The sequence below is a fragment of the Schistocerca americana genome, chromosome 2 (genome assembly GCF_021461395.2).
Source record: "Schistocerca americana isolate TAMUIC-IGC-003095 chromosome 2, iqSchAmer2.1, whole genome shotgun sequence".
Classification (NCBI taxonomy): domain Eukaryota; kingdom Metazoa; phylum Arthropoda; class Insecta; order Orthoptera; family Acrididae; genus Schistocerca; species Schistocerca americana.
Genome location: NC_060120.1, coordinates 1,058,499,458 through 1,058,519,261, shown reverse-complemented (window position 1 = coordinate 1,058,519,261; position 19,804 = coordinate 1,058,499,458). Strand labels below are relative to the sequence as shown.

The following is a 19,804-nucleotide window of genomic DNA, read 5'->3' as shown; positions in this document are numbered from 1 at the left end:
GAAGTGGTCACTAGAATGAATGTCATCAATGACCTCCTACTGAACAGAGTCTGTGAGGGCAGGAGAGCAGAAAGAGAGGTCGATGGCTGAGAATGACCCAGTAGCAGTACAGAAATGAGTTTTAGTACCTGTGTTGATAACGCACAGTTCGTGACACATCATGAAGCTATCCAAAACCCTGTCCCGAGGGTAAGTAGAGGTCGAGCCCCACAAGACTTGATGGGCATTGAAATCTCCAGGAGGGGAAATGGTCAGGGGAATTGTTCCATAAGATCTGTGGGAGCCTCTGAGTATACGGCATCTAGCAGAGGCCAATACAGGGAGCAAACTGTAATTATCTTATGACCATGAATTTCAACTGTGACTGACTGCAAGTCAATACCCAGAGGGAGGGCAGAGGGGTTGTGCACATTATTGGCACACACTGCAGCCCCTCCTTTGGCTCTTTCCCCTGATAGGTCTCCTTGCAGTATACAATATAGACCTGTAGCACAGGAACACCTGTATCTTTAAAATGTTTTTCTAGTAAACACAAGTACAAGGGGCGTGCCTGTCCACAAGAGTCATGAACCCATGAACCCATTCAAGTTCCACTGTAGTATGGGAGTCATTTCATCAGTGTTGTTTTAATTTACCCCTATCTTTGCAGTGAGGGGCATGAGGGAGTGGAGGGACTGCCTTGTAGAGTATGGGGGAGTGGAGGGACTACCCTGTAGAGTGTGTGGGGGAGTGGAGGGACTGCCTGGATCTGGAGGTATCTAAGTCTACGATGTCCTCCTCATCAGTCAGACCTGCCAGAATGATGTCTGATGGTGTCCAGAATAGCTTTCGACGTTACCATCAGGACCCCTTCCCTGCACCCTGTCCCCTTGAGGATGGGGGGGCGTTGGAGGCACTCCGCTTTTCGTATGCCTTCTAGATGCTCACTACGGAACTGTTGCTGGTCTTCTATTGCAGCTGCCTGGATTGCTTTGTCCTTACTCTTCCCCTTAGTACATATACGTGCAAGTACAGGTGCTTGTGGTGGATACGGGCACAATGGACATTGTCTGTGTTGAAGTGTCCACCTTGGGAACAGGTGGGACAAGAAGAAGATTTTAAGGATTCCATCTCGGCCCCACGAGCAGCTAGCGAAATAAGGGTTCACTCAGACAGAGCCCAGTGTGCTCAGGTAAGTCTTATACAGCTGAGGTGCTGCAGGTTCCCTAGAGGTTGCCCGCTAATGACTGTTCCACCTCAAAAGCCATGCAACTGATCAATGCACAGCACATCTTGAGACTGAAGGTTTTCTAATAGTGGTGCCAGAACTAGCAATTACACAGTAAATCATGCAAATCTACAGGCTGCAAATTCAACTAAATACTTAGAGATTACAATTACAGGAACCTAAACTGGACGATCACACAGATACTGTGATTTATTGGCAGAACACTTACAAAATGCAACAGGTCTACTAAAGAGACTGTTTACATTACGCTTGTCTACCCTCTTCTGGAATACTGCTTTGTGGTGTGGGATTTGCATCTGATAGGATTGACGGAGGACGTCGAAAAAGTTCAAAGATGGGAGGCTTGTTTTGTATTATCACAAAATAAGGGAGAGAGTATCATGGATATGAAACAAGAATTGTGGTGGCAGTCAAAAAAAAAAAAAAAAAAAAAAAAAAAAAAAAAAAAAAAAAAAAAAAAGGTGTTTCATTGTGGCAGGATCTTCTCAAGAAATTTCAATCACCAACTTTCTCCTCAGAGTGTGAAAATATTTTGTTGGTGCCAACCCACACAGAATGGTAATCACAATAAAATAAGAGAAATCAGAGCTCGCACGGGAAGAGTGTTCATTTTTCCTGTGTGTTATTCGAGAGTGGAACAGTAGAGAAGTAGCTTAAACGTGGTTCAATGAACCCTGAGCTAGGCACTTAATAGTGAATTGCCGAGTAATTATGTGGATACAGAGGTGTATCAAACGTGTCAGGGAATGCGGAAAGCAGTGCAGTCGTTGTTGTAATGCGGAAATGGAGCGATGCATCTGATGTCCAAAAGCGCCAAAGATTGAAACATTTCTGAAACGGATAAGTTTGTAAACTGATCGCATGCCGCTGTGGTTAAAGTACACTGTGCATGGGAAAATGGTGCTATCCAAAACCGGTGCTGAGGCAACTCTGGTGCACCATGGGACACAGATAATAGGGGTGAAAGACAGCTGCACAAACATGCAGTTATGTAATAAAATCCAGATTGCCACTATCATAGTCTAATGATGTATATACTGTGATGGATCCATCTTCAGACCATCTGTAGAAGTTACATAACTTTTTTTTTTTTTAATTTATTATAATGTTGGTCAATCATACTCTCCAATATACAAATTTGGTACTTACATTCGTATATCATCAGTGGTTGCTGTCACTCTGTATTGTATTACAACATGGTGTAGGTTTAGGATTCTTCTGCTGTTAGCTGTTTTATGGTTTGCTCCTGTTATTAATGGTCCTTTACTGTAACTTTAATAATTTGGAGTTATATCATCAGATCTAACAGACTGACCACATAAGCTATATGGCTACAATTGCTGTATCTACATCTACATCCATACTCCACAAGCCACCTGACAGTGTGTGGTGGAGGGTAACTTGAGTACCTCTATTGGTTCTCCCATTTATTCCAGTCTCGTATTGTTCGTGGAAAGAAAGATTGTGAGTATGCCTCTGTGTGGGCTCTAATCTCTCTGATTTTATCCTCATGGTCTCTTCGTGAGATATACGTAGGAGGGAGCAATATACTGCTTGACTCCTCAGTAAAGGTATGTTCTCGAAATTTCAACAAACACCCATACCGAGCTACTGAGCGTCTCCCTTGCAGACTCTTCCACTGGAGTTTATCTATCATGTCCGTAACGCTTTCGCGATTACTAAATGATCCTGTAATGAAGCACGCTGCTCTCCATTGGATCTTCTCTATCTCTTCTATCAACCCTATCTGGTACGGATCCCACACCGGTGAGCAGTATTCAAGCAGTGGGCGAACAAATGTACTGTAACCTACTTCCTTTGTTTTCGGACTGCATTTCCTTAGGATTCTTCTAATGAATCTCAGTCTGGCATCTGCTTTACCGACAATTAATTTTATATGGCCATTCCATTTTAAATCACTCCTAATGCCTACTCCCAGATAATTTATGGAATTAACTGATTCCGGTTGCTGACCTGCTATATTGTAGCTAAATGATAAAGGATCTTTCTTTCTATGCATTCGCAGCACATTACACTTGTCTACATTGAGATTGAATTGCCATTCCCTACACCATGCGTCAATTCGTTGCAGATCCTCCTGCATTTCAGTACAATTTTCCATTGTTACAACCTCTCGATATACTACAGCATCATCTGCAAAAAAGCCTCAGTGAACTTCCGATGTTATCCACAAGGTCATTTATGTATATTGTGAATAGCAATGGCCCTATGACACTCCCCTGCGGCACACTTGAAATCACTCTTACTTCGGAAGACTTCTCTCCACAGAGAATGACATGCTGCATTCTATTATCTAGGAACTCTTCAATTCAATCACACAATTGGTCTGATAGTCCATACACTCTTACTTTGTTCATTAAATGACTGTGGGAAACTGTATCGAACGCTTTGCGGCATCTACCTGGGAACCCGTGTCTATGGCCCTCTTGAGTCTCGTGGACGAATAGTGCAAGCTGGGTTTCACATGATTGTCTTTTTTGAAACCCATGTGATTACTACACAGTAGATTTCTAGTCTCCAGAAAAGTCATTATACCTGAACATAATATGTGTTCCAAAATTCTACAACTGATTGACATTAGAGATTTAGCCCTATAGTTCTGCACATCTGTTCGACGTCCCTTCTTGAAAATGGGGATGACCTGTGCCCTTTTCCAATCTTTTGGAACGCTACACTCTTCTAGAGACCTATGGTACACCGCTGCAAGAAGGGGGGCACGTTCCTTCGCATAGTGTGTCAATGTTATCATTTCAGTCTGTATGTACAATATTTGTAACTGACGTGGCTGTGGGGAGTTGTTTGTGTTTATCTGTTAATTCTCTTCACTAACTTAAAAAAAAAGTATGAAATGGTTACATTTTAAATCTGTTTCTTCATTTAAAATCTCACCAGGGCATCGTACTATGCATATGTAGATTTCTATCTCAACAATTACATTCACTGTTAAACCTTTAGGTTCTGTGTTGTTGTTATCGTTCTTTAAGTGGCTGAACATTTGCTAATGCTCGTGTTGTCTCAATATCTTATACATACAGCCCAAAATGATAACATCAACACACTGTAGCAATGGTAAGAAAAATAGCATATTTGGCCAACTGCCACAACTGTCAAATCTGACAATAAAATATCAGATTACAAAAATTACAAGAAAGGGCCATTTAACAACAGGAGCAAGCTCTAAAACAGCTTACAGCATAGGAGTCCTAAACCTACACCACACTGTAATACAATACAGAGTGACATCGACCACTGATGACATATGGAAATAAGTACCAAATCTGTATATCCAATGATTACCCAACATTATAATAAAATAAAAAAATATGTAAATTCCAAAGATTGTCTGAAGATGGAAATCTCACTGAAATGAATCAGTCACAATAAATACACCATTAAACTACAACAGCAGCAATCTGGATTTTTATGTAGTTTCTCTATGGGGTATCTTCTATGCTGCAGTCCCATTGGATAAACCAAGGGGTTACCAACAGTTTATCCTCAACAACCATTCAGGATATGTTACTGCATATCCTGAATAGTCATTGAGGATAAACTGTTGAACCTTCGCAGCCGGCGCCTGGTTCATGCACCTATGCTGACTGCTGTTCATTGGCAACAAAGGCAGTTGCAGTACTGACATGCAAATTCTAGCAACAGGTGGCCATTTCAGATGCATCATGTTTTATGCTCCATCAGATAGATGACAAACACCCTGCAACAATTGACAGAAGGATCCAGGCCAGAGGACGGAGCGTTATAGTCTGAGGAATGTTTTCGTGGTATTCCATTGGTGATCTTGTCATTCTGAAAGGCACAATGAATGTCCTTGGGGACCTTGTTCATCCCTACATGCAGTTTGCTGTTTTCCCTTGGCACAATGATATCTACCAACAGGACAAAGCAAAGTGGCACACAGCTTACAGAGCACGTGCATGATTTGAAGAGCACCAGGACGAGTTTACCGTACTCCCCCGGCCACCAAACTCCCGGATTTAAAGCCATTCGAGAATTTATGAGACCACCTCGATTGGGCTGGTCATACCAATGATCCTCAACCGAGGAACCTAGAGCAACTGGCCACTGCACTGAAGTCGGCATGGCTCCACATCTCTGTTTGTAAGTCCCAGAACCCCACTACTTTTCTTCCTGCAAAATTCCAGCAGTCCCCACGGCAAAAGATGGTTATTCAGGCTTCTGACAGGTAGTCAAATTAACATGACCGGACACTGCGTGTCTCTTATGTTGTTTCCAGATGACATGAACTTGATCTAAAAGTTGGACTCAGCTCTGCAATTGAGCTCAAAATTAATGACACAATTGAAAAACTCCTCTCATGCTCCATTGCAAACTAAACACAAACAAGACAGCTCATATGCTCTTCTACCCATCCCGAGACCATCAGCTCACGTCACTGTACCCTCATAAGTTGATGGCACAGAAATTTTAATGGAAATAAAAGTTTTTGAAAGACTGGGTTGAGAGTCGGACCACCAAGGCAAAATTGTTAAACAAGCTCAGCAGTCTCTGTTATGCATTCAAAATTCTCAGGCAATATGTGATATAAACACTCTAATGAACTGTTTATAATTGGCTAGTGTACTCAGTATTAGCAAATGGCATCCCTTTCTCGTAGATAAATTACATAAAAATAGTCTTCATGGAGAAGAAGAATAATGAAGAGATAATGAGTGTATCAATACGATCTGCCCTCACACCCATTTTCAAATAATGTATTGCCAGATCCCCATATTTACATTCCAGAGATAGTTTCTACTGTCTAAAGCCTGCTTTTTAATGCACTGCCCCTCATCAATCTAGAATAAATAAAAATGTAAATGATCATTTGTTCAAAATCGCATATCTCCATGATTTCTTCACCAATTGCTTTGAAATTTTGAAACAGTGTTGCATTTGAACACAAGCGTGTTTTTAAACAACTACTGGAGTGCTATATGGCATCCAAACACATATATAAGAATAAAGGGGATTCGATATTAGCAAAATACCACATAGGTATTTGTTCAAAGTCGTAAATCTCTTGAAATTTCCACACAATGTTGCACACGAATATGCATTTGTTTTTATGTGCCTATTTACAATACATATAATATACAAATAAATATGGAATATAACATAATAAGGAAACATTATTGCCAAGTAACTCGAAAAGTTTACCAATTTACTATTAGGCAATACTCTTATGAAGAATCGGACAGATACAGGCTAGATAGTTTTTAAACAAGGTGTCCAGAATCCCTGAACCATTACACCAACAACCTGACAACAGCTTTCGCATCCCGCAACTACCCTCCCGACCTGGTACAGAAGCAAATAACCAGAGCCACTTCCTCATCCCCTCAAACCCAGAATCCCCCACAGAAGAACCACAAAAGTGCCCCACTTGTGACAGGATACTTTCCGGGACTGGACCAGACTCTGAATGTGGCTCTCCAGCAGGGATACGACTTCCTCAAATCCTGCCCTGAAATGAGATCCATCCCTCATGAAATCCTCCCCACCCCACCAAGAGTGTCTTTCCGCCGTCCACCTAACCTTCGTAACCTGTTAGTTCATCCCTATGAAATCCCCAAACCACCTTCCCTACCCTCTGGCTCCTATCCTTGTAACTGCCCCCGGTGTAAAACCTGTCCCATGCACCCTCCCACCACCATCTACTCCAGTCCTGTAACCCGGAAGGTGTACACGATCAAAGCCAGAGCCACATGTGAAAGCACCCATGTGATTTACCAACTGACCTGCCTACACTGTGATGCATTCTATGTGGGACCGACCAGCAACAAACTGTCCATTCGCATGAATGGACACAGGCAGACAGTGTTTGTTGGTAATGAGGATCACCCTGTGGCTAAACATGCCTTGGTGCACGGCCAGCACATCTTGGCACAGTGTTACACTGTCCGGGTTATCTGGATACTTCCCACCAACACCAACCTATCCGAACTCCGGAGATGGGAACTTGCTCTTCAATATATCCTCTCTTCCCGTTACCCACCAGGCCTCAATCTCCGCTAATTTCAAGTTGCCGCCACTCATACCTCACCTGTCATTCAACATCATCTTTGCCTCTGCACTTCCGCCTCGACTGACATCTCTGCTCAAACTCTTTGTCTTTAAATATGTCTGCTTGTGTCTGTATATGTGTGGATGGATATGTGTGTGTGCGCGAGTGTATACCCGTCCTTTTTCCCCCCTAAGGTAAGTCTTTCCGCTCCCGGGATTGGAATGACTCCTTACCCTCTCTCTTAAAACCCACTTCCTTTCGTCTTTCCCTCTCCTTCCCTCTTTCCTGATGAGGCAACAGTTTGTTGCGAAAGCTTGAATTTTGTGTGTATGCATGTGTCCGTTTGTGTTTCTATCGACCTGCCAGCGCTTTCGTATGGTAAGTCACATCATCTTTGTTTTTTAAATATGTTTATAAATTTGTTACACAAAAGTAACCTTTAAGTGTGGAAAAGGAAAATAACTTATAGATATGTTCAATACAGCTCTGGCTGCAAAACACCTTGAAGTTATATTTACAAATGTTTAATGTGGATACATATTATAACAAGACCAATGTCACATCTGCAACAGTAACATACTGCTAGCCAACCCTGACAGGAGATGGACAGAGGGATGGGAGGAAATGTTAACAGAAAGTGAAACAGATGAGTGAGTGAGAGAGAGGGAAAGGGAGAGAGACGAAAGACAGAGAGAGAGAGAAGGGGGGAGAGCTTGGGCATAGAAAGGGGAGAGGAGGTGATGGGCTGACAAGGGGGTGGGGGGGGGGGGGGGGAGGAGGAGGTGGAGAGAGAAAGAGGGGAGGAGAATGACAGAGAAAGTGGGGAGGAGATGGACAGAGAAAGGGGGGGAGGAGGATATAGACAAAGAGAGAGGGAGGAGGAGGATATGGACAAAGAGAGAGGGAGGAGGAGGATATGGACAAAGAGAGAGGGAGGAGGATATGGACCAAGTTGGAGAGAATAGAAGGAGATTACAACATATACCCCAAACATATTAGAAATTTCTGCTTTTTCTTTTCTTTCTTTTCCACTTTAAGCAGACTAAGCAACAGCAATGTGTGGCCGGGAACAGCCAGGTATAAATAAAAGCAGTACCTTCACTCAAAAAGTGAAAGATTTGCTAATGAAACATACATTTCATTCTGTTGCGGAGTACCTAAAGGCTCACTTGCATTAACTATTAAGCTCATCGTCTCTCACAGAAAACTTTAATCTTAAGAAAATAAAAGTCATAAAAATATTGTGTACACAGTGGTCAACAGCACCAATAATTACTTTTTACACTTGCCTCCTGCTTAAGGTAGAATTTCACTGTTTCATAGAGCTATAAAGAAATAATGTGCTTGCATTCATATGCAATGTGATCTATTTTCTATATTTTAGTAAATTAAAATAAACAACGAGTCTTTCTATATTTTAGTATATTAAAATAGACAATGAGTCTTTTGTCAATTCTAAACCTTAGCTACTATTGTATTTGGCACAACAGGTCTGATGACTTTTCATGTATATTTTAGTTTATTTAGCTGCTGAAGATAAACGTTAGGTTATTGCTGCAATTACTTAACATGTTCTGTTCTTTGCAGGTGTAAATACAAATGCATTTAACATTTTGCAATTAGCCCCATAACCCCACGGTTATACAGTCTAAGATTTCTGGACTTCAAATAAACAACTGACAACAATATGAAATAGGATAAATTGTTACCCAGCATGTGCAGCAGACAGGCAAATTTAATCATTTTAATGCAGAATAAGCTATCGGACAAAGTCCTTCCTCAGAAGCAGAAAAGTAAATGTGTACACACACACACACGCACACAAATGGGGATAGGGATAAGAGCAAGTTGCAATAGGGACTGAGAAGGCCATGAGGTTTCTGAGAATGGAGGATATGATGAAACAGTCCACGGATGAACAGCCGGGTGTTAGTGTCCAAAGGGCATAATATTTCAGCAAGCGACCACGTTGCCATCATCAGGTGCTCTGACAAACTGACCACTGAGGCACTGACACCGGGCTTTTATATCCTCCCCTCCCCCCTCCCCCTCCAGGTGCTCTGAACGTGGTCTGTGCCCAGGTGTGGAGCATCCAGCATCCGTCTTGTTCGCGGTCCGCACCCATGGGCGTGTGCTGACTCAGTCTTCTTAGTATCGCTGCCTGTTCTCAACATCAGTTCATAGTGGTATGTCTTCTTTCTCCTTTTAATGAGATTTGAAGCAGGCTTGCAGGCCTTACTAAGGATGTAACTGCTATCTCAATTGATTAGGAATTCCTGTACTCAAATCTCAGTAGATTCTTTAATGACAAAGTCTCAATATTTGAACGTCTAGTGTCAGAACCTTGGTATTGGTCATTATTTATACTGTGTAATTCCAAGTGGCAACGTTCAGCAATCCGGACTTGTTAGGCTGCTGCAGTCTGGTGTGCCGTTGATCTTCTTAGCAACGATCTTCGATAGTGCACACCATTTGACCTATGTAAGTCAAGCCACATTCACAGGGGAATCTGGTAGACTCCAGATTTCCACAGTCCTGGATTGTCCTTGACATTACCAAGCAGTGTTTCTGTCTTAATTGGTGGGCAGAAGACAGTCTTCACTTGAAGTTTTTGAAGAATTCGACCTATATTTCCCTATAAAGCACCACAGAATGGAATGCTAGCCCCCATCCTGCTGAGGTACCTCTTCTGTTTCCTCCATTTGCACAATCAGTGTGGGATGTAGAGCTTTCCGAATCTGCTTCTCTATGTAGCCATTTTTCTGCAAAACTGACCTTCAGATGTTCAAGTTCTTGGTTAAGGCTCTCATTGTCAGACAGGGTACAGCCCTTTGGACCAATGTTTTGAGGATGCCGTTCCTCTGCGCTGGATGGTGACAGCTGTTTGCATGTAAGTAGTGTCGGTGTGCATCTTCTTATGGTACACACTGTGGCCAATGTGTCATCTGCTCTTCTTTTAAACAGGACATCCAGAAAGGGGAGTACTCTATCTACTTCGACTTCCATGGTAAACTTGATGTTCTGGTGTACAGAACTGAGACGTATTTATTTATTTATTGTTCCGTGGGACCACATTAAGGAGAAGTCTCCATGGTCATGGAACGAGTCAATACATGAAATTATAACACGATTGTAGAAACAGATAAAATGAAATATAAGAAACATATTCACGTGACACGTCATTAGTTTAAATAAAGAAAATCAAGAATGTAACACTGGAATTTGCTTAATTTTTTAGCTTTTCCAGGAGCTCCTCGACAGAATAGAAGGAGTGAGCCATGAAGAAACGCTTCAGTTTAGACTTAAAAGCGTTTGGGCTACTGCTAAGATTTTTGAGTTCTTGTGGTAGCTTATTGAAAATGGATGCAGCAGAATACTGCACTCCTTTCTGCACAAGAGTCAAGGAAGTGCATTCCACATGCAGATTTCATTTCTGCCTAGTATTAACTGAGTGAAAGCTGCTAACTCTTGGGAATAAGCTAATATTGCTAACAGCAAACGACATTAAAGAAAATATATACTGTGAGGGCAATGTCAGAACTCCCAGACTATTGAATAGGGGTCGACAAGAGGTTCTCGAACTTACACCACACATAGCTCGAACAGCCCGTTTTTCAGCCAAAAATACCCTTTTCGAATCAGAAGAATTACCCCAAAAAATAATACCATATGACATAAGCGTATGAAAATATGCGAAGTAGGCTACTTTTTGTGTTGAAATGTCACTTATTTCAGATACTGTTCTAATGGTAAATAAAGCGGCATTTAGTTTCTGAACAAGATCCTGAACACGGGCTTTCCACAACAGCTTACTATCTATTCATACGCCTAGGAACTTGAACAGCTCCGTCTCGCTTATAACATGCCCATTCTGTCTGATTAAAATATCAGTTCTTGTTGAATTGTGAGTTAGAAACTGTAAAAACTGATTCTTACTGTGATTTAGCATCAAATTATTTTCCACAAGCCACGAACTTATTTCATGAACTACATTATTTGATAATGTTTCAATATTACACACAAGATCCTTCACTACCAAGCTGGTGTCATCAGCAAACAAAAATATTTTTGAATCACCTGTAATACTAGAAGGCATATCATTTATATAAATAAGAAACAGCAGTGGCCCCAGGATCCTTGGGGAACGCCTCATTTAACAGTGCCCCATTGGGACTGAACATCATTACCACTCTCAATATTGCGGAGAATTACCTTCTGCTTTCTGTTCTTAAAGTAAGAGGCGAACCAATTGTAAGCTACTCCCCTTACTCCATAATGTTCCAACTTCTGCAGTAATATTTTGTGGTCAACACAGTGAAAAGCCTTCGTTAAATCAAAGAAAACACCTAACGTTCGCAACCTTTTATTTAATCCGTCCAACACCTCACAGAGAAAAGAGACTACAGCATTTTCAGTTTTTAAGCCATTTCTAAAACCAAACTGTACATTGGACATCAAATTATGTGAATTTAAATGCTGCAGTAACCTTGTACATATAACCCTCTCGATAACTTTAGCAAACACCGATGGCATAGAAATAGGCCTATAATTATCAACATTATCCCTGTCTCCCTTTTTATAAAGTGGCTTCACTACCGAGTACTTTAATCGGTCAGGAAACCGACCACTCCTAAAGGAAAAGTTACAGATATGGCTAAGTACTGGGCTAACATACATGGAACAATACTTCAGTGTTCTGCTAGATACCCCGTCATATCCATGAGAGTTCTTGGTCTTTAGTGATTTAATTATTAACTCAATCTCCCTCTTGTCAGTATCATGGAGGAGCATTTCAGGCAACAGTCTCGGAACACTTTTTTCTACGAGCGCTATATGATTCCCTGTTGGGACTAGGTTTCTACTTAGTTCACCTGCTATATTCAGAAAGTGATTATTAAATACTGAGGAAACCATTCAGCTTGTCTCTACCATGTGGTCATATGACAATCGTCAACATAGGTTTCCACTGTGCTGAAACAAGGGCTTCCTCCTCAAAATGTTCCATGAACAAGGTGGTGACGACTGGTGAATGTGGACTCTCCATGGCCACTCTGTCCATCTGCTCATAGTATTCACTGTCGAAGAGGAAGTATGTTGATGTCAGGATGTGCGTAAAAAGATTGGTCATCTCTGTGCCAAACTTCTGACCAATAAGTTAAAAGGATTTCTCCAAAGCCACCCTTCCGAAGAGAGAGACAGCATCAAAACTCACAAGGCTGTCCGTATCACAAAGTCTGAAGTTGTAAGACGCCCGACAAAATCCACTGAGATGCGAATATGATGTAGACATTTACCAAAATAAGGGCTATGCATTTCCTTCAGGTATTTTGCAAGTGAGTACATTGGAGCACTAATGTTGCTGATAATCGCGTGTAAAGTCACTCCCTCTTTGTGTACATTTAGAAGACTGTGAAATCTCGGTGGAACACATCCTCTCTGTCGTAGCTTCTTCACAACACCGTCTGGTAAGCCAGATTCCCCTGGTCTTCCTCTCCACTCTCTTGGTAAGGTCAGTGTTGATCTTCCGATATGCACTGTCTTCTAGCAAACCCTGCACCTTCTCGATGTAATCTTGATGAGATAAGATCACAGTTGAGTTGCCTTTGTTGGCTGGTAAGACTATGATATCTCGATCTTCTTGTAGCTCCCATATGGCCGCCCTCTCCCTGGTACAGATGTTTGGTTTCACAGGTTTAGTTTATCTGAGAGCACGACAAGTTTCGCAACATACTTCTTCAACTGCTTCAGGTGGAAGTCATGCAGCCGTCTGTTCCACTGCACTGATGACATCTGTGATAACTGTGGATTTAGGAATTGGTGCAAAGTTGAGTCCTCTCTAAAGAACTGCGAGCGTGTCCTCATCCAGTTGCCTGGCCCTGGCCCTGAGATTGATGATAGTCTTGCAGGGAGCCTCAGAAGATCTGATAAATGCTCTAATTTTGATGTCTGACACACAGTGGCCTTTCTTTGTGCAGAGTCTGCTCATGTGACACAGTCAATCCATTCCCATGTTCAGGAGTTGACCTGGTTGGCCAGCTGTAGAAGGAGTTTGTGAAGTTCTCTGTTAGTTGAGTCTAGGCAACAGTGAGCAAAACATAATTCTTTCACGAACCATGCCTAGGCTGGCATGTTTCTTGATTCTTCTGGCTGCTGCTGAATCAATGTGATGTGTCATCTTGGCGAAGTTCGGCAGCACACACTTTTCATGGCATCCCATAAGGAATGCAAATGCACTCAGTAAATGGCTTCTCTGGTAATGCAGCTTGTCAAGCCTTTTCATGCAGCAATACTTCTCCTCCCTGTAAAGGTATGTGACATGATTGTTCGATTTCTCGTGGCATACTTCATGATGGAAGAGTTCACGGGTGGACACGTGGGTGTTAGTGTCCAATGGGCACAATATTTTGGCATGTTTAAAAAAGGAGAAAGAAGACATCCCACCATGAACTGACATCAAGAAAAGGCAGATATCCTAAGAAGATGCTGCCATCACATGCCCTTGGGTGCAAATTGCAAACGGAACAGATGGTAGAAGCTCTGCACCTGAGTGTGGACCGCGTTTGGAACACCTGGAGGGTAGGAGATAAAAGCCTAGTGCCAGCGCCTCGGCAATCAGTTCGTCAGTGCACCTGATGAAGGCAATGTGGTCGCTTGCAAAAATATTGTGCCTGTTGGACACTAACACCCGGCTGCTCACCCGTGCTGCTCACAGGCTGTGAAGCAGTTGTTGAAGTCAAATATACCATGTTGGGCAGCATGCTTGGCAACTGGATGGCCCAGCTGCTTCATTGGCAGTTTGGCAACACTCATATGTGAGGATAGACAGCATAAGTAGAATGCTGAACAGTGGTTGCAGCTAAATTTGTAGATCACAAGACTGCTTTAACAGGTGGCCTTGGCTTTTATGGGGTATGAGATGCCTGTGACAGAACTGGCATAGGCGGTAGATGAAGGACATATGGAAAAGGACTTGCACCTGGGTTTACTGCAAGGATATGAGCCATGGGTAAGGTGTTGGGATACGTATGGTATTTGGGATGGATGAGGAAACTGGGTAGTTAGGGTGGGTAGCAAAATACCATAGCCCTGATGCCAGTGAACACCGCCTTTTCCAACGTCCAACTGACTAAATGTACAACCTCCTTCCTAGTCACCATGACCAACTATATCCCCAGCCATAATCACTTCCCCTTTGAAGGCATCACATCCAAACAAATCCACACTACAGCCTTGGGTACACACACGGTACCATCCTATGCCTATCAATTAGTGGGACATCTAGAGGAATACTTGCTGGTCACCCAGAATCCCAAACTCCTCACCTGCTTCAGATTCAGTGGACCTTGCGTGAGGACACCCTACCCACATTCTTCCAGAACCTCATCATCATCTACTCCATTCACCTTGTTGTCCTCAGCCCAGCAAGCTATCTCTGACATATCGGGCTCTATCTCATAGATGGCTACATCAGTACCTTGGGCCGCATAAAACCTACCAATCACCAACAATACCTCCATTTCAGATGCTTCCACCCACTTCACACCAAGAAGTCCATTCCATATAGCCTAGCCACAGATTGTCTTTGCACCTTTAGTGATGAGCAGTCCATCTCCAAATACACCAAGCTTCTTGCTGAGGCATTCACAGAACGAAATTTACCATCCACATTGTCGAGAAACTATATCCCCCGCACAGTCACCTCCCATCCCCTGCACAGTCACTGAATAGCATTCCACACATAACTCAGATACCTCAAGACAGGAAGCAAATCAATCATGTTCTCTACCTGGATTGAGACTTGTCTTTGATCAGTCCCTGAAACAAGAAATATCCTTGGTGGTCAAGAGACAGTAGGGCCAATAAGTTGCCAATCAGGCTACCCAATATGGTGCGTGTGACTTTGTTTGTGCTATCTGGATTCTTCCCACCAACATCAATTCCTGTAAATTTCATGGGTGAAAATTACAACTACAACAGACGTCATTCCTGTAGCCCCGACAGCTAGTCCCAGCTCAACCTAACCTACCCCTCCCTTGCTCCCACTCCAGCCCACCACAGCCACCTTATACTGCAGTCCATTCTGTCTCCATCACATTGTTGCACACTTTTCCATATTTCTTCCGCCTACCCACCCCATGTCTCTTCTGTAACCCCCCCCCCCCCCTTCCTCCCACTAATCACCTCAGCTGACAGCTGAGACTGCTGCTTACCGTTGTTAAGCCACAGTGCCCAGAGACGACAGTGCCCATATGTACACTGGTGTGTGTGTGTGTGTGTGTGTGTGTGTGTGTGGACTTTTTATGTCTCAGGAAACACTTTGTCCGATAGCTTGTGTGTATTGTGTATTAAACTGGGGACCTAGAAACGATGGAGAGGCTTCGTCCCGCCATAGTCCTCAGTGGTTCACAACCCCACATCAGGCCACAGCAATCCACCCACCCCACCGCTGCTCCACACCGAACCCAGGGTTATTGTTCAGTTCGGCCCCCAGTGGGCACCCCCCCCCCCCCTAACCCGGCAACGTCTCACACCATCCCCCCGATGAGGGTAACCCCAAATGTTTGCATGGTAGAGTAATTATGGTGTACGCATATGTGGAGACAGTGTTCATGCTGCAATTGCCGACATAGTGTAACTGAGACAGAATAAGGGGAACCAGCCGCATTCGCCAAGTTAGATGGAAAACTGCCTTAAAAGCCATCCACAGGCTGGCCGGCACACCAGACCTCAACACTAATCCACCAGACGGATTCGTGCAAGGGGCTCCAATAGCTTAGTCTGCTTTGAAATGTGACTTCCAGCCAATCAATGTCTCCTCTATTTGGTAAGTAGCAATGTATCCTATTTTATGTTGTTGTTACTGCCTCATATATTTTCCACTATTTAATTTCACATGTTACAGCCTGTCCCAAACAGTGTGTTCAAAAAAACTATGCTGCTACAAAATTACACAAACTTCATCTTGAACAATGAATTACATAAATTACCTACAACTACTCATACTTGAATTCATTTCGATGCCACAAAGTAAAGGGTGTGGTATATGCGAAACAAGTTACTGGTTTACTAGTTTTGCCCATTTAGTCATTGCTACTGCCATGACTATGTCACATTCATAAAACTGACAATAAACCACATTGAAATATTTTGTGAAAATATGCTGTGGAACAAATTAAGTATTTCTACATTTTATCTAAAAACTTTGAAACCACTCTGTAAATAGAGCAGTGATTACCTCTAAAAAAGATTTAAAAAAAAAAAAAATAAGCTGATGGCTAAGCAGCCAAAGATAAGCCCCCGGGCTTTGATAAGTACCGTGCATAGAATTTATTTATTTATTTATTTATTTTTTTTTTAATCACGATTAGTGACTGAATGTAATTTGGTTTTTTTTTTTTTTTTTTTAATGGTTTACTTGGTACACAGCATGTATGTAAACAGCCAAGGAGTAGTACAACAATTAATGAATAAGGGCAATTAAGTTGGAGAAATGGATATATGGCTGAAAATTATTGTTAATATTTGACCCACATTGATGTCTCTGTAATATAAGTTTGACAATTTCATGAGCTGTTAGTGTAACACCAGCCTCTACACCGTAGTTAAAAGTGGCCAATATTCAAATATTTTATAGGACACCTGAACAGGTTATGTCAGTTTACAAGCGAAAAATAAGAAACCATTAGTGACAATGACAACTGGTCCAGCTATAAGAATTTTTATTCAAAATAAATTATCAGTATCGCTGCTGTTATTGGCGCTAACTGCCAACGATTGTTTACCTACCCACCGCCCTCATGGATAAACAATTCCTTTACACACTTTGTTACTTCTCACTCTATATTTGAATTAAATTTATTCCGCCCTGAATGGGTAGATGTGTGTTGAAAATTATGGTTGCAACTTTAAATTTCTGTATATAGATGAATTGTTTAATTTGTTTTCCGATCGTAATACGTCCTAGAGGATTTTTGAAGATATACCAAAAAATTCTCTGATTTTCTTTTCATTTGTGCATACTCTAACAAACCGCTAAGCAGTGGTTGCAGAAAATTAATTCAAAATATAAGAAAAGATTACCTGACTCCTGTAGATACCGGTACACCAAGAAATTCACTTCGTCACTTGAAAAACTCATTGTGTCGTATATCTCACTTCATTTGAACACAACCGATAAACACAAACATTAAATACTACAGCCAAAGAGTCAGTTAGTTTACTAACGTTGCTGAATCCAAAGATGTTTACCAATACGTTTATTTCGGGGAGCCGAAGAGTCATAGGACCTGGCCTGATCTGCAGGAAAACGTGCATAGTACGTAGTTCATTCACTATTTATATAAATTCACGTATTTTAAGGTATACTGATGTTTTAAGTCATACAGGGCGACTGTATACGAAAACTGACATCAAAACGTAAAATTATAAGCAAAAATAACCCTACTAAAAGAACAAAACCTTTTATCCAGTAGAGTTTTGCATCAGTTAATAAATAGTTGCACTGCTAAAGTTAATAACACTAATAATAGCGATAAAGCTTCATTCAACACAAAATGATTTTGTGCATGCCCAAATCTTCAGATCTCTAGCTGTAAAGGTATTACAGATTTATTTTACTTAATATAGAATTATATTCCTTAACGTATCATGAATTTTAGACTACTTTTCAGTTTACGTAAATATTTCTCATCAAATAACATTTTTCTTAATATTAAGACTCAAAAGAAAAACATATTCCTTAATTCTCAGCAAGGCATGATAAAAATAAACAAGGTTACATATCAACTATTTTTCCTTCGGTAGTTACTTACTTGTTCCATAGACCATATTCACCATAAACACTATTCAGTCTTTATGAGGTGTAGCCTCCTTAATCTTAAGCCTCTTTAATCTTAAGCCTCTTTAATCTTTACTCTTTCTTCAGCTTTTTATCACGGCGATCGACTGGTCTGCCTGGTGGTATTCGACTTTCTCTTGGAATCTACTCGAGTACTGCCTTTGTTCATCTTCCGTCATTTCTTCGTCCGAGATGTACTGCTCATTTCCATTTTAGAGTCTCTATCTTTTGACAACACCTTGAACTCTTGCCGTTGCATTTATGTCTTTCCTTCTTTTCCGATCCTTCTTAGTGAGTCGGCGGAGTGACCTTTGCCAGAACTCTCTGAGCTGCCCGAGAGGTAGCTTGGAAGGTAGGAGACGAGGTACTGGCGGAATTAAAGCTGTGAGGATGGGGCGTGAGTCGTACTTGGGTAGCTCAGTTGGTAGAGCATTTGCCAGCGAAAGGCAAAGGTCCCGAGTTCGAGTGTCGGTCCGGCACACAGTTTTAATCAGCCAGGAAGTTTCACATCAGCGCACACACCACTATAGAGTGAAAATTTCATTCTAGAAACATCCCTCAGGCTGTGACTAAGCCAAGTCTCCGCAATATCCTTTCTTCCAGGAGTGCTAGTTCTGCAAGGTTCGCAGAAGAGCTTCTGTGAAGTTTGGAAGGTAGGAGACGATGTACTGGCGGAATTAAAGCTGTGAGGCCGGGGAGTGAGTCGTGCTTGGGTATTTTCATTTGTCTGCGCCTTACCATGCATTCATAACTAACATACAAGTATTTGCTAATGCTTCTGTTCAATCGTCGCTTCATTTTTGTTTTGTTCTTAAATAACTATTAACTTTGCAGCATCCTGGGGGTCTTTCATCAAGTACTTATACAATTGCCCCCACATTGTACGTTGACATGGTATGGAGATGTACAGTGTTTTCTTGTATTTTCATTTGCTGATAGGGATCGATGCCCTTTATTGTTGGCTTCTTTTTTTTTATGTAATGGAATGGACATATCAGCGTATCCTATGTATGTTAGAACTGTATAAGAAATTAAAAGATTATATACATAATATGAGAGTCCATTACATATTTAAATTTAGTGTGCTAACAAGAATGTCCAGTTTGCTTCATTCTCGCTGCCAGGTTTCGTGCTGGCGCACTGGCTGATTTGGCGGCAAGAACTAGTTACCAACAATCAACATGTTAGATGCTGTTGCCGCACATGCGTGGATTTCACACGGAGTGTCACACTTTCACCCGAGTGTCACATATTGAAGAATTGCTACATCGTTTGTCTTCATTCTGGGTGCATGGGTGTGTGCTTATTGTTCAAAATCCGACGCTGTGGCAGAAGATCTCCATTTTTAAGGCCCAGGCGTCATTAATACCTGTCATACTAGCATTTTCAGTGGAGAGCACCCTGTCCAACTGCGTCTGTCGATGAGATAAGTACCAGCTCGAACAATTATAGTTTATTTGTCAATGTACCAAGTGTTGTGAACCACGATACTAAAAAATTATCTCATTGCACACACACATTCATGTCACCCTACTAGACTGTCCACTTGTTTAAAGACACATATAGACATCCAAAAATTTTTATAAATTGCTTATCATTAAAGTTCATTTTTTTATATAGAGTTTGGCTTCCAATGAAAATTTATATAAGTACTGAGTTGCAACGAGATACATAACATGATAGCTCATACCTGTGG

The 19,804-nt window shown here is 41.7% G+C and overlaps 1 protein-coding gene across 1 annotated transcript in view; it reads right to left on the bottom strand.

Moving 5' to 3' along the window:
- Nucleotides 1-17,494, bottom strand: part of LOC124596473 (F-box-like/WD repeat-containing protein TBL1XR1) — a 166,489-nt gene extending 148,995 nt beyond the window's left edge. Inside the window, exon 1 of the mRNA XM_047135616.1 lies at nt 17,352-17,494. Within this exon, the coding sequence (XP_046991572.1) occupies nt 17,352-17,409 (58 nt within the window). The 5' untranslated portion in view covers nt 17,410-17,494. The remainder of the gene's footprint in view (nt 1-17,351) is intronic.
- Between the last annotated feature and the right edge of the window lie 2,310 nt (nt 17,495-19,804).